At 48.3% G+C, this 12,376-nt stretch overlaps 3 protein-coding genes across 7 annotated transcripts; 2 read left to right on the plus strand and 1 right to left on the minus strand.

Annotated features, from left to right (window-relative positions):
- The first annotated feature begins 538 nt into the window (after positions 1–538).
- Positions 539–4,909, plus strand: LOC119222552 (transmembrane protein 25). 5 transcript variants are annotated; one of them, XM_062561038.1, is made up of 9 exons: positions 539–704; positions 1,331–1,442; positions 2,179–2,494; positions 2,606–2,896; positions 2,977–3,108; positions 3,192–3,225; positions 3,444–3,553; positions 4,199–4,282; positions 4,392–4,907. In XM_062561038.1, exons 2-9 carry the CDS (start codon positions 1,335–1,337, stop codon positions 4,463–4,465), a joined length of 1,149 nt encoding a protein of 382 aa, XP_062417022.1. In that variant the 5' UTR covers positions 539–704; positions 1,331–1,334; the 3' UTR covers positions 4,466–4,907. The 5 variants fall into 5 exon arrangements, with proteins under 5 accessions (XP_062417022.1, XP_062417024.1, XP_062417025.1 ...); XM_062561041.1 differs by having other exon boundaries at positions 683–704; positions 2,120–2,494; positions 4,392–4,908; XM_037479301.2 differs by lacking the exon at positions 539–704 and adding an exon at positions 1,050–1,087 and having other exon boundaries at positions 2,120–2,494; positions 4,392–4,909.
- A 538-nt stretch (positions 4,910–5,447) lies between these two features.
- On the plus strand, positions 5,448–7,353 carry LOC119214665 (T-cell surface glycoprotein CD3 delta chain-like). The gene is made up of 6 exons (XM_062561608.1): positions 5,448–5,946; positions 6,243–6,317; positions 6,443–6,463; positions 6,563–6,763; positions 6,904–7,137; positions 7,224–7,353. The coding sequence occupies exons 2-5, from the start codon at positions 6,269–6,271 to the stop codon at positions 7,122–7,124; spliced, it is 492 nt and encodes a 163-aa protein (XP_062417592.1). The 5' UTR covers positions 5,448–5,946; positions 6,243–6,268; the 3' UTR covers positions 7,125–7,137; positions 7,224–7,353.
- A 2,974-nt stretch (positions 7,354–10,327) lies between these two features.
- LOC119213908 (T-cell surface glycoprotein CD3 epsilon chain-like) lies at positions 10,328–12,375 on the minus strand. The gene is made up of 5 exons (XM_037465138.2): positions 12,047–12,375; positions 11,467–11,673; positions 11,246–11,377; positions 10,678–10,727; positions 10,328–10,384 (listed from the first exon to the last, which is right to left on the minus strand). Exons 1-5 carry the CDS (start codon positions 12,126–12,128, stop codon positions 10,328–10,330), a joined length of 528 nt encoding a protein of 175 aa, XP_037321035.2. The 5' UTR covers positions 12,129–12,375.
- Position 12,376: the final 1 nt, after the last annotated feature.

The following is a 12,376-nucleotide window of genomic DNA, read 5'->3' on the forward strand; positions in this document are numbered from 1 at the left end:
AGGCGCCTGGAAGCCTGGAGAAAACCGCGTTCCCTGACGTGCGCCCCGTACTTCTCCCTCTGTGCAGGCTGCAGCTCTGCAGGCTGCTGCACTGCGGAGGCTCTCGGGGGGGGGAAGCGGCCCGGCTCCTCCGCAGGGCGGACCGCGCGCTCCTAACGTGCTCCTAACGTGCTCGGCTGTGGATGACATGCGACTAATCTCCTCCATCCATCACAACCCCATTCCGTGAAGTGGATTATCAACGTTCCATGTCTGTGCACTTCTCTTCTTCCAACATCGGCTCTGCTTAAGTCTCTGTGCCCCCCCTCTCTCTCTCTCTCTCTCTCTCTCTCTCTCTCTCTCTCTCTCTCTCTCTCTCTCCCTCTCTCTCAGCCATCATTCCCTCCCTCTTCCCAGCTGCCTGCTCCTCTGCTCTCTCTCTCTCTCTCCCCCTCCTCCCTTTCTGCTCTCTCCTCCTGACTGCCTACGTCAGCCGGCCCCTGCCAGCTAGTAAACGCTGCTACTGAAGCTGCCATACCGTGTGTGTGGGTTTGTGTGTGTGTGTGTGGGTTTGTGTGTGTATTTGTGTGCACGCTGATGGGAAAGCAAGCGAGTCAGGGAGGGCTGCCTCTCCTCTCTCCGCTGTCACCACCATCCTCCTTGTCCTCCGCCGCCATGGAGCTCCAGCAGCCTGAATCACCGCAGCATCTGCACAAAGGGCCGAGGTAACGTGTGTGTGTGTGTTGCAGAGGGCCATCTACCCGCATTGAGATGCCTGCATGCAGCCTTTCAAAGGGCATTGTTTCTGAGTGTTGAGTGAAGGCCCCCCCCCCCCGTGTGTGTGTGCAGGACCGTTCCTTCTGCCGCGACATATGTGCGGAATTGTCAGCGTGTCCGTTGTGTGGCTCAGTTCTGTGGCTTTTTGTCCATGAGCGCTCGTAACGTATCACATGACCCGGATTGCAAGCAAGCACCAGGCATCCCTCCATCCCTCCCTCCATCCATCCCTCCATCCATCCCTCCCCAACCCCTGCATTCACTCGCTCTACGTGCGTATGCACCGTCACTGACGATCCAAGCAGGCCTGTGGGTGCTCCGTGGTGATGAGGTGAGCAGGAGGTGGATTATTGAGATGGTGGAAGGCGCGTCTGGGTCCGTGGATGCTGTTTTTTTAAATTTTTTTTATTACTACGGCTTTTATTTGAAAGTTCTATTTCGGTAGCTCTCTCTGCTCATGCAGGCCTGCGTCCCCCCCCCCCCCCCCCCCTCCCTCCCTCCCTCCCTCCCTCCCGGTGTGGAACTGGTTGTATTTTTTTCCTCTGGACAACTAATTGCCTTTGTGTGGTTTCAGGTAGATGCGTGCGCGGTGCTCACTCGGGCCGGTATGGAGTGCTCGGGCCCGAGGAGGTGGGCCTCGGGCTCTGCTGTCGTGTTCCTTCACACTCTGGCCTTATCCTGGACAGGTGAGCCTCGGATGAACGCTTTGACCTTTAGCATCAAAGGAGTTCATCCAAGTGAAGTGACCTCCGGTGTTCGTCTCGAGGGGCGAAGAAGGGAACCGTTAAATAGCCTAGAAGGTTTTTACCCTTTTAGTGAAGCTTAAGCATATTTAGCCTATACACTATCCTCTCTGTGATAATTCTAGTCCTCATCTATCTTCTCCCATTGTATCTTTAAAAAAAAAGAAAAGAAATTATTTAAATGTAATTTTTTTTTTCATCAAAAAGCCCTACTAGGGACAAGTGTCGTGAATTAGCTTAAGCTAAAAACACTGATACTCACATCAGATGACTGTTAAAGTTTTATCTGTTATTTGTATCTGTCCCCATCTAAACAAACTTGATAATAATAATAAGCCAATGAGACATCAGGTGTGCATTAGTGAGCTTAAGGGCTAAGCTAAGCTTAGCTAAGCAGAGTGGCTAACTGGCTAGCTTAGTAGCTTCAGATAGTTTGTATTGTATTGTAACTCTTCTGATAAAAGGAATATGCTTTATTCATGAAGTCAATCTCGTGTAAATGAACAGTAAACGTATTGATGGATTCATACGCTGGGGATGACCCAGCTACACGTTGAGAGGTCTCCATTTGTAAACGCCTCGCAGTCACGTCCACATCAACCCCAGTCTCGTGCTCGCAGGCGCCGTTGAGCCCGCCGCCAAAATTGACGGACGGCACCGAGCCGCTGTGACTCTGCAGGAGAACGCGACGCACTGGTTCAACTGCCAATCAGACGGCTGGGACGCCCGCGCCCATCCCTCACTCACCTGGTACCTGAACGGGGAGCGGCAAAGAGAGCCGCCTCACCAGCCGCCGCCGCCACACCGCGGCCGGCAGGCCATGGCGACCTCGCCGCGGGGAGGTCCCGAGGCCTCGAGGCCGGCGCCGCCGCGGGCCAATCCCAACAGCACCTTCCCTCTGCGGGCCCGGAGGTGGGACAGGGAGCTGGTGTGCGTGGCGTCGGACCCCAGGACGGGGGAGCGCCGCAACGCCACGGTGACGCTCAACGTCCAGTGTGAGTGCGTGCGACACGCCAGCTGGTTTTTCTGTTGATGCCCTGAATGAAGTGGCTCCGCCCCCCCTCCACCCCCCCCCCCCCCCCTCTCCCCTCTCCCTCCTCCCACAGTTCAGCCGGAGATCCTCAGGCTGAACGGCCACTACGGCGAGACCTCTGACCCCGGCCTCTCCCTGGTCCTCTTCGCCCTGGTGAGGTCCAACCCGCCCGCCACCATCACCTTCGTGGACCAGTCCGGGCGGCTGGTGGCCAACACCTCCGACCTGCTGGTGCTGGACTCGCGGCGGCACCCCTGGCTGACCAATCACACGCTCAAGGTCACGCTGGGCAACCTGTCGGGGAACATCTCGCTGAACGTCAGCAACAGCGTGGGAACGGTGCAGAGCAACCTCACGCTGGCAGGTCGGTGATGGAGGGAAGGTTCCCCCTCTCGCGCCGAGCTGACCGGACCCTCATACTGTCCCCGCCTCGCTCTCTCACAGAGTTCCTGCGGTCCCGCGTGGAGGTGTCCATGCTGGGGATCGTGACCGGGGGAGCCATGGCCTTCATGGCCCTCCTCATCCTCAGTCTGATTGTTCTCTGCCTCATGCAGAAAAACAAGAGCAAGGCCTTTGGTGAGTGCGTTTGTCGTGGGAGACGCGACGCCGCGACGCACAACACCGGTTCGGCTTACTGTTCTTTTGTGATTATGTTGCAGATGAGCCAGTGGAGATTCTGATGACCAAGAAAAGGTAAATACAGTAATAACACTTAATAGAACCAGAAAGCAGATATTTGGGGGGGAAGTCTCCATTATAGCTGTTGGGGGTTTGGGACATAGAGGACGTCTCGTCTAATTGTTTCCACACTAAGAGGACGTTTTGTTGCTCTCATGAGTATTAATACGTGTTTATCACATACGTCTGATCCAAGTTGGATGTGTCTCCCTCCTCCGTGTTTCCCCAAACAGCGACTCAGCCAACCTGAAGACAGAGACCGTGGACAAGACCTACATCCCCAGGGAGAACATGTCTGTGCCTTCAAACATGCAGCTCAACGACCTCAACACTCTGAGAAAAGGTGCCATGGAGCGCATGCCCAGATGCATTTTAGAATCCGCATGTGCCGTATATACAGATGATGACTGTTTGTGGCGTCAGCAATTCAGGAATATAATGCTTTTCTTAAGTCTTAAGTAAACGCGTTATTTGTATAGCTCACTGAACTATATCTGTACAAAATGTGCTAAATAAACCAGTTTGACTTAAAGGTCCTACACTGGATTTTCCTACAGGACTTGAATGCATCATATGGGATGTATTAGGGCCGTCGCTACCAAAAGCCAGGCTCGCTGTAGAGATCCCTTAATTACCAGAACGCGGTAGAGCTGTTTCTTAAAGCTCTTCTTTCCATTTGTCAGACCTTTCGTGGTGCGGCACCACTCCGGCTGTCTGAGCTTCACACACCGGCAAGCTCTCCGATGTTCTCCCCATTCCTTCAGCTCAGAAGAAGAAACCATCTGGCTCCAGATTATTTCCCTGACATTCCCTAATCTCTAGAAAGAAGCGAGCCCAGTTGAAATGTTTAAATCGAGGCCGGGACCCCTTTTTTTTTTTTTTATAAAGCCTCCCTCAACGACAATGCAATGCAGGAAGGATGTGCTTATGTTAAACACTTCACCATGATGCTCATCCTCGCATCTCTTGTCTTCCCTGCATCGCGCAGCCCGAGAGGCCGCCCAGCAGATCCTTGTGGGCGAGAAGAAGGACGAGGAGGACGAAGATCTTTCTCTCGCCTACGCCGCCAGAGGTCAGACAAAAACAGACGGACCAGCAGTGAGTGAGTGAGTGTGTGTGACACAACCCCCCCCCCCCCCGCCCCCCCATTAAGCCCCCTCTGATCGCTCCCCCCCCCCCAGGTTTCGCCCGATATCCCATGGTGGGCTACATCTACAAGGTGAGCAGCACAAGCAGTGAGGAGATCTGGCTCTGACCTCGAAGTCACGCGCACAAAAAGTCACGCCGCACGCATGCAAAGCGACCCCCCCCCCCCCCGAACCGAGAGACGGGGCCCGCCGGTGGTCAGCCAATCACCTTCCAGCCCCGGAAACCAGGACGACCTCGACACGCTCTGCTCCGCCGGGTCGTCCCCCAACTTGAGCTCGTTGCTCGCCAAAACAAAAGCGCCCGTTTTGGGGTTTTTTTTGTCTGTGGATCAAGTTCTTGGACATTATTTCCACGGCTATGCTCATGTTTTACATTTTGACGCATTATATCCAGATGAGGCGGTACATGTTTTATGGAGTATGCGCTTGTATGTAACAAGTCCCGTACTGTATATTTGTATGCATATGCATATGTGTATAAAAGAGAACGTCTAATAAAGGTATATTGAATGAACTAAAAGGTCGGGCCTGCTGTGGTTTCCCGTCGGCGCTCACCAGGGGGCGCTCTCATGTGCTTTCTAGGATGCAAAAACATGGAGGCCCGTCAGCCAGCCAGGGAGGGGGGGAGGGCACGTGGTGCTGGAGACGAATGCGCCTCCTTGAGAAAGCATCGTTTGCACTTGAAGACAAAAGAATTTGACACGCAGATTATTATTTTTTTGTCTTCTAACAAAAGCAGGTGCATGAGGTGGATAAAGCTCGTCTTTACGTTAAGTGTGTGTGTGTGTGTGTGTGTGTGTGTGTGTGTGTGTGTGTGTGTGTGTGTCTGTGTGTCTGTGCCAGGTGTCTAGTGTAGGTCACAGGTTGTTGTGGCTTGTCTTCACACAGGAAGCGGAGTTGGCTCTTCTCTCTCTCTTTCTACTCTCTGCTGAGAGGATTCTGGCTCGGAGCATATTGTTTGAATGTAGTGGGATATAAATACACAGCATTTTAGATTTTAATATAAAGTCCTGTTCAGCGATCAAAAAGAGGAAGGATCTATAATTAACTGCAGCTGTCAGTGTACTAAATAGTTTACTAGAGTATTCTGACAATATAAATGTATAAATATTCAGAGCATTTACTCAAAGGTAGCTGTAAAAATGTTCCATAACAAGTGCAGGTACTTTAATGTATGTAGACTGTTGGCTGATTGATGTAGAACATTCTAAAAATACATCATGTGATAAAACCTTCCTATATAAGCTGATGTGCTCATCGCTGCTTCAAATGTGGCGCAAAAAGCACAATTATTTCCCTCTGGAAGTGGAGCGAGAGAATAACAACAATGTGACATCTAATGGAAACACGAGTCATTAATGTACGTAGGTAAATAAATGACACCGTTGGTTCCAACAGTGTCATTTATTGGAAGTCACTGACGCTCAAAGACGGAAAATACACCAATCAGAATCTCTCTCCCGCCCGCGCGCACACACACACACACACACACACACACACACACACACACACACACACTCTCTGTGACAGTTCAACGGGGCACAGACGGGATCTTGGGGCAGCAGAGACAGTTTTCATTTCATTTGAGGTCAGTACTTGTTTTAAACTTGCAGCATTTAATTGTTAACTCGCATGGTGTCGCTCCACCGCTTTGACGAAGGGAAAAAAAATCATAGTTTATTAAGTTGAGTTATTTACGAAGAATCGACTCAAAATCAGAGCGTGCATTAAAAATGAGCCCGATGGATTCCCATCAAACGACGTCCTACGTGTCGTCTCGGCTGTCGCTGGCCTTTAGTTGAATAAAATGGTGGCCGCTGGAGCAGAAAAATGGCGCCCTTCTTGTTGTCTGTGACCTGAAACCTCTCTGTGTGTCACGGGCAGAACCGAGAAAGAGGAGCGGACGCACCATGGAATCCGCGCTGTCCGCCTGCTTTCTGCTCCTCTGGACGCTGTCAGGTAGGCCCTCAAACCCCCCCCCCCCCACCCTGACACCAGTCGGCCTCCGGCTGAACAAAAAGCACCTTTGGTCCATCCTGTTTCATTTTTTTTTTTAAATGTTTATTTCCAAATGTCTCCCACAGCGTCTGACCGCGTCAAAGCAGGTGAGCGGACCACTTTACTCACGTTTGTCTCGTGCAAATTATGGAAACGCATGCTTCAAATTAACGGTGTCTCTTTCTCCCCCCCCCCCCCCCGCGAAGCGTCTGACTTCGAAGTGACCGACAACGAGTACGAGATTGAGCTGCGTTGTAGCAACGGCAGCACATTGATGAAACTAAATGAAAAAGGAGAGTCTGTCACCTATTCACTGGATTCACTGGATTCACTGGATTACGACGATTCCAGCTCGGGGGAGTACCAGTGTGGGAAGGACGGATCGAAGATCTTTGTGAAGTTTCATAGTAAGTTCTGCAGCGGGGACTGCATGGCTTTTATGGTTGCACTTCTTGCATCCGCGTGGTTTTACCTGTGACCCCACGTTGTGTGTGTGTGTGTGTGTGTGTGTGTGTGTGTGTGTGTGTGTCCTTGCGTTGGTGTCCAGCCTGCAATAACTGCATCGAGGCCGATGCGCCCGCCATCGCAGGGATGATCGTGGGGAACGTGGTGGCGACGCTGGTGATCGGGGTGGCCGTGTACCTGGTGGCGTCTCAGATTCCCGGCGACGGCATCAAGGGTCACGGCCCCCCCGGCCCCCCCCCCCGCCGCCGCCGGCTTTTCTCCCCGCGGCGCTGCTGCTTCAAACGGCGCCATGAGCCCCACTGATGATCACTACCAGGTGAGCTCTGCGTTGGAATTGGCTTATGGTTTTATCACACTAATAAACTGCTCTCTCTGTTCTCTTTACCCCCCCCCCCCCCTCAGCCGCTGCAAGCTCATCAGAAAGGCCTGTATGACAGGCTGCAGGGGAAAAGAGGGCATCACACCGCCAGATGAAAACACACGTGCCATTTTATCCGTGTACCTCAAACATCAGCAGGAGGGCTCGGTCTATTGTCTGTGTTTTGGGGAGGGGGGGGGGGGGGGGCTCATCCATTGTGTCATTTGCTTCTGCATGAGATCATTGGATCAGTTTAAGATATTGGTCTCACAAGTCAAAGAAGGCGGGACTTAACTTGTTGCCTTCTGTCTGTTCAGTTTGAATATTTGTTTGTTTTTTACTCTTGTCAAATGTACTGATTTCATTCATAAACTATGCTTTTTATTTTTGGAAAAAAGTTTTTAAATGTTTTGAAAAAAAGTCCAAGTATGTTGTGTTGGAAAATGTTATGAAAATAAAAGTAAAAAAGGATTACAATGACATTTCCTTTGGAGTCAAAGGTCAAAATTTGTCATGACAAAAAACGGTTTGAAATGAAAGTCAAAATATGTTAAGTTAAAAAAGATTTTTTTAATTAACGTCATGAAAATATATTTTTTTTTTATGACTGGGAATATATTTTGGAAAAAAATATGTTTTGTTGAAAAATCTCATGAAAATAAAAGTGAAAAAATCTTTTGAAAAAAAGTGTTTTGAATTTTTTTTTTTAAAGTTCAAATATGTTTGATCTAAAAATGACCAGGAAAAAAAATAAAACTAATTTAGAAAAAAATATATATATACCACCCCCAGATGAAAATATATATATATAAAATTGAACATTGCTGTAAGAACAAATTAAGGTTCCTTTGAAGTTTAATTATCACGATGCAAAATAATAAAAAGAAACTGAGGAACCAACGTGTCATGATGACAGCTTTCTCCAGTGAAGTTACTCAAGTACTTGTACTTCCCTCTTGTATCCCAATGCATCTGCGAGGTACTTCCCCTGATTATTCTTCAAAAATGTATATTTAAGATGGAACTAATGTCATGTTATGGTTTGCTGAAAGACCTCCACCTGCCAGCCGCGTGCAGCACTCTGCACTGGAAACAATGCACGCTGCATTGTGGCTTTTGAGCAACGTGCTTTTTTAGTTTTTTTTTTCTAAATGCTGCCACCGTCGGAACCATGTTTTGTGTGCTTGTGTTTTCTAAACGTGCAGCTGACACCACAGATGTTACTCACTATGAAGTGTTTGTGCTTCTACTCATTGAAGCTGGCTTCCATCTCGTCAGGGTGAGAAGGCTTCAGGGGTTTAAAGAAAAGACCCGTTGAGAGATGGAAAGAATCGCATAAAGGGCAACGAGCAGCCCGGAAGGTAAAAAACGAAGAAGGTTAAAATAGGTACAGAGACGAAGAGGAAGAACCCCCCCCCCCCCAACCCCCCTCACATCACCCAAACATGTCATTTAATATCTTCGTTTCAAATCAATCTTTGATCAACGTGTTCTTAACGCTGCGGCAACAAAGATACAAACTGAGGTTTTCAACTTGTGGAGGAATGAAGATGAAGCAACAGAGCTGAGAACACAACTCTCATCATCCCACGCACGCACACACACACACACACACACACACACACACACACACACACACACACACACACACCACAGACGCCGTGGAGCGGATGTGTGTTTGTGTGTGTCGGATTGGGGGGGGGTTGTGTCTTTCTGTCTCTCTCACACTAAATACACAGCTGACGTTGGATGGGAGTCAGCCGAGTGGCGTGGGAGTCTTCCCCCCCCCCTCCCCCCCCCCCCGAACGACGGGAGAAGCGGCACGTGGCGTCGTTTGTTCCCGCGCCCTTTTTTCGCCTCCTTCCTTTCGGGCCGTGCCGTTGAGCAAACAGAAGGCCCAAAAACATGACGACACGCTTTCCATTAGCTTGTGTTTGTCTTCAACGCACAAACACAAACTAATGGAAAGCGCTTAAAGACGGTGCATTGAAGAGGGGAGGGTACGGGGGTGGGGGCTACGGATGTGCCCTGCGGCTTCGGGGGGGCCTCTGGGTGAATCGCGTGCGTGTCCTTGTATCTGTTTCACAACCATCGAGCAGAGGAGATGAAAGAGAGCAGCGGTCGCTTCGTTTATTAGCGACACCTGGGTCGAGATGAACGCAGCGGATTACTGTGAACAACATGTCTGACAAGTCATTAGATGACTCAATGTGGGTTGTGTGAACAAAAAAAAAACCAGATGTTTATCTCAGTATTAATTAGTCTTTAATGTTTTATATTAAAGGGTCAGTACGCTACAAAAATGCTTTATATACACACACTCCATGGCCTCTTTATTCGGTTCACCTGTTACATAAAGTCTATCTTCATGAAGCTGGTGATCCTTCATTTTTGGTGACAAGTTGAATATTTGTTAGACATTTTTACAGGTTATGTTCTTTACATTTACACACATGAATATTAGAAACACCTCTGTTTAATGGAGTCCAGTAACTGTGACATCACTCCTAAAAACCCTCTACTTAACAGCGTTAAACAGCATCAGAGCAGATTTTTGATTTGTTTTATGTACATTTCACGTTTTTTTCCTTCTCATCTCTAATGATATTTAGCCCAACGCTTATAGTTTTGAATTTGACTTCTTTCTCATTTTTTTTTTGCATCTATATAATACAATTTGTTTATGCTGCTCACGTAGAAAGACCACTTTTGAAATATTGTAAGCAGCGATGGTTCCCAAACCGCCATATTCCCGTGAGGCGAGCTCGAAGGATGCGGAGAGACGTGAAGGCTTCATGACGCTGCTGCAAAAACATTTAATTGCAAAAAAAAAAGCTGCATTGTTGATGCTTGTGCGCAGCGTCTTTGTCTTTTTGTCAACCAATTTTCATTCAAATATTTAAAAAATGAAACCCTGAACATTTGAATCACGCACGGCCAGTGCATTGCGCAACTTTTAACGAGTGACCATCAGATACTCGTGAGCACTACAGGTTACATGCCTCCCGTCTCTGTAACCACGGTAACATACCGGAGATAGAAACCTGCCTACCAGGGGGTAAGTGAGAAAATGGTCAAAAAGGCGGGGGTTAGCATGCCGGGAGCATGAAGGGTGGTGTTGGTCCCCCGGTGAACCGCTGACCCGTCTCTAACCCGTCCTGCTCACGGTGGAGTATTCCTCGGAGCGAGTGTGGCGGTTCAGGACCTGAGGAGACGTCAATGTCAGTCACAATCAAACCCTCTAACCCCACACACTGTGCTGCAGTAAATCAAGGACTTGCATGTAGGTCGAGCTAGGCTAACATCGTGCTAAGCTAAGCTACGCTAACAATCTATTTCGATCGGGGATACTGATCTTCTCCAACTATTTCTTCAGTAAGTTTTCTTTCATTTCATTTGGTTTTTGCACATTGGTTGATCAGAGGTGACTGCTGTCCTCATTTTGGGGTTCACCGTAGCCATGGCAACGGTGGAGGCCTGTGAGAATGGAGCGCTTACCTCGTATTCGGACTGGCCAGGCGGAGGTCGGCCTCCCGGGCGAGCTGCTGCTGCAGGAAGATAATGACAGAAATATGCGTGAATATTTACGCTTGTGGTACGTGTTTAATGGTAGTTAAAGGAGCTCACACTGAGAAGGTTTCACACTTACTACAAAATGAGTCTATGAAGAAGTTTTCTCAATTTTTTTCCTTGGTAAATGTGGTAAATACCACTGTGTAAAAGTACTTTGGTACAAGTAAAACGCTGGTTGAAATACATACGTAAGAGCAAAATCAAATCATGGTGCAGAATGAACCATTTCAGAATAATACGATAAATAAATATATAAAATGAGTCATTTATTCATATTTTGCAGCTTTAATTCCGCAGCCAGGGAATGTAGAAATGTTTTTAAATACTTTATGTTCCGGGCAGGTTGATCTTACAATACATCATATTTTTTATCAGAGCTGATACTCTCATAGTACCTTTAAAAGTACTTTCCACCCCTGCTGAGAATGATTGAAATGTGCAGTGCGAGAGCTGCACCCGTGTGTCCGTGTTCTGTCTGCAGGGTGCACCTCACCTTTGGAGGAGGCCGAGCTTTTCTTCTTGGTGCACCTGAAGACCATCAGCATCACACACGCCGTCACCACCACGTCCACAACGATGGCCGCCGCGAAATGTTCCGGCTTCACGTCAAGGCAGTTTGCGCACCCTGGAAGATGGAGACCAGAGATTAGAAGAGAGCACGAAGCTCAGCGAGGACGACTAAACGCGGAGGATCATTCTTATGTTTCTACTCACCTTTTCCTTTCACGTAGAAATAATATTTATTTTCTACGCCGCCTGTCGATTTGTATTTGCAGTGGTACAAGCCTTTGGTTTTGCCATTATACGTTTGAGTATAGTTATTGGTTTCTGCTGAAGGTTTTAACTTGGCTTGTTTCTTGAACCAATCCCCTGGTTCAGGACATGTCATTATGAATTGTTTGTGCTCGAATTTTACGTTTCCTGAAAACAGAAGGACAGATGTTCAGTGTGTGCTCTTTAGATTATGGGTCCGTCTCCCTCAGCCCTTTTGGGGAGACAGGAGGATGATCAGAGAGATGAGGCTCATCCTTTTTTAACCCCGGGCCTCACACGTCTTCAATAAACTCATAAAAGTAATAAGAGTCCACGAAAAAGCACAAAAGCACTACGAGTTATGAGAATATTTAAGTAGCAGCATGAGAATGAATGTGCACAGAACAGGGAAACATACAGAAGAACACACGGCTACGTTGGAGAAGTTGCTCTTGAATGTCATATTTATCTTCTTTTTAGCTCTGATTTTTTTAAATAGGATGAAAAATAGTAATCAACCAAACAAATTACTGGTATTTACCTTTCTTCTGCACAGCTGTGGATGAGTTCACAACTAAGGAGCAGAACAGAAGGAGGACGGCGAGCGTGGCCTGAGCACCCATGCTGTTCACTTCCTGAAGACCACCTGTGCTTCTTCTTCTTCTTCTTCTTCTTCTTCTTCTTCTTCTTCTTCTGGGGTTCTACAGCTTTCTTCTCTGAGGATTGGATTCATAAATGTGTCCAGCAGACAGAAAACACTTTGAGATGCCTGTTCAATAAGACAAACAAATGCAAAGACAAAGACTTGGTACCTCTCTCTGACTCTCTCTCTCTCTGTCTGTCTCTCTCTCTCTCTCTGTCTCTCTCTGTC

The sequence above is a fragment of the Pungitius pungitius genome, chromosome 3, assembly GCF_949316345.1.
Source record: "Pungitius pungitius chromosome 3, fPunPun2.1, whole genome shotgun sequence".
NCBI classification, from domain to species: domain Eukaryota; kingdom Metazoa; phylum Chordata; class Actinopteri; order Perciformes; family Gasterosteidae; genus Pungitius; species Pungitius pungitius.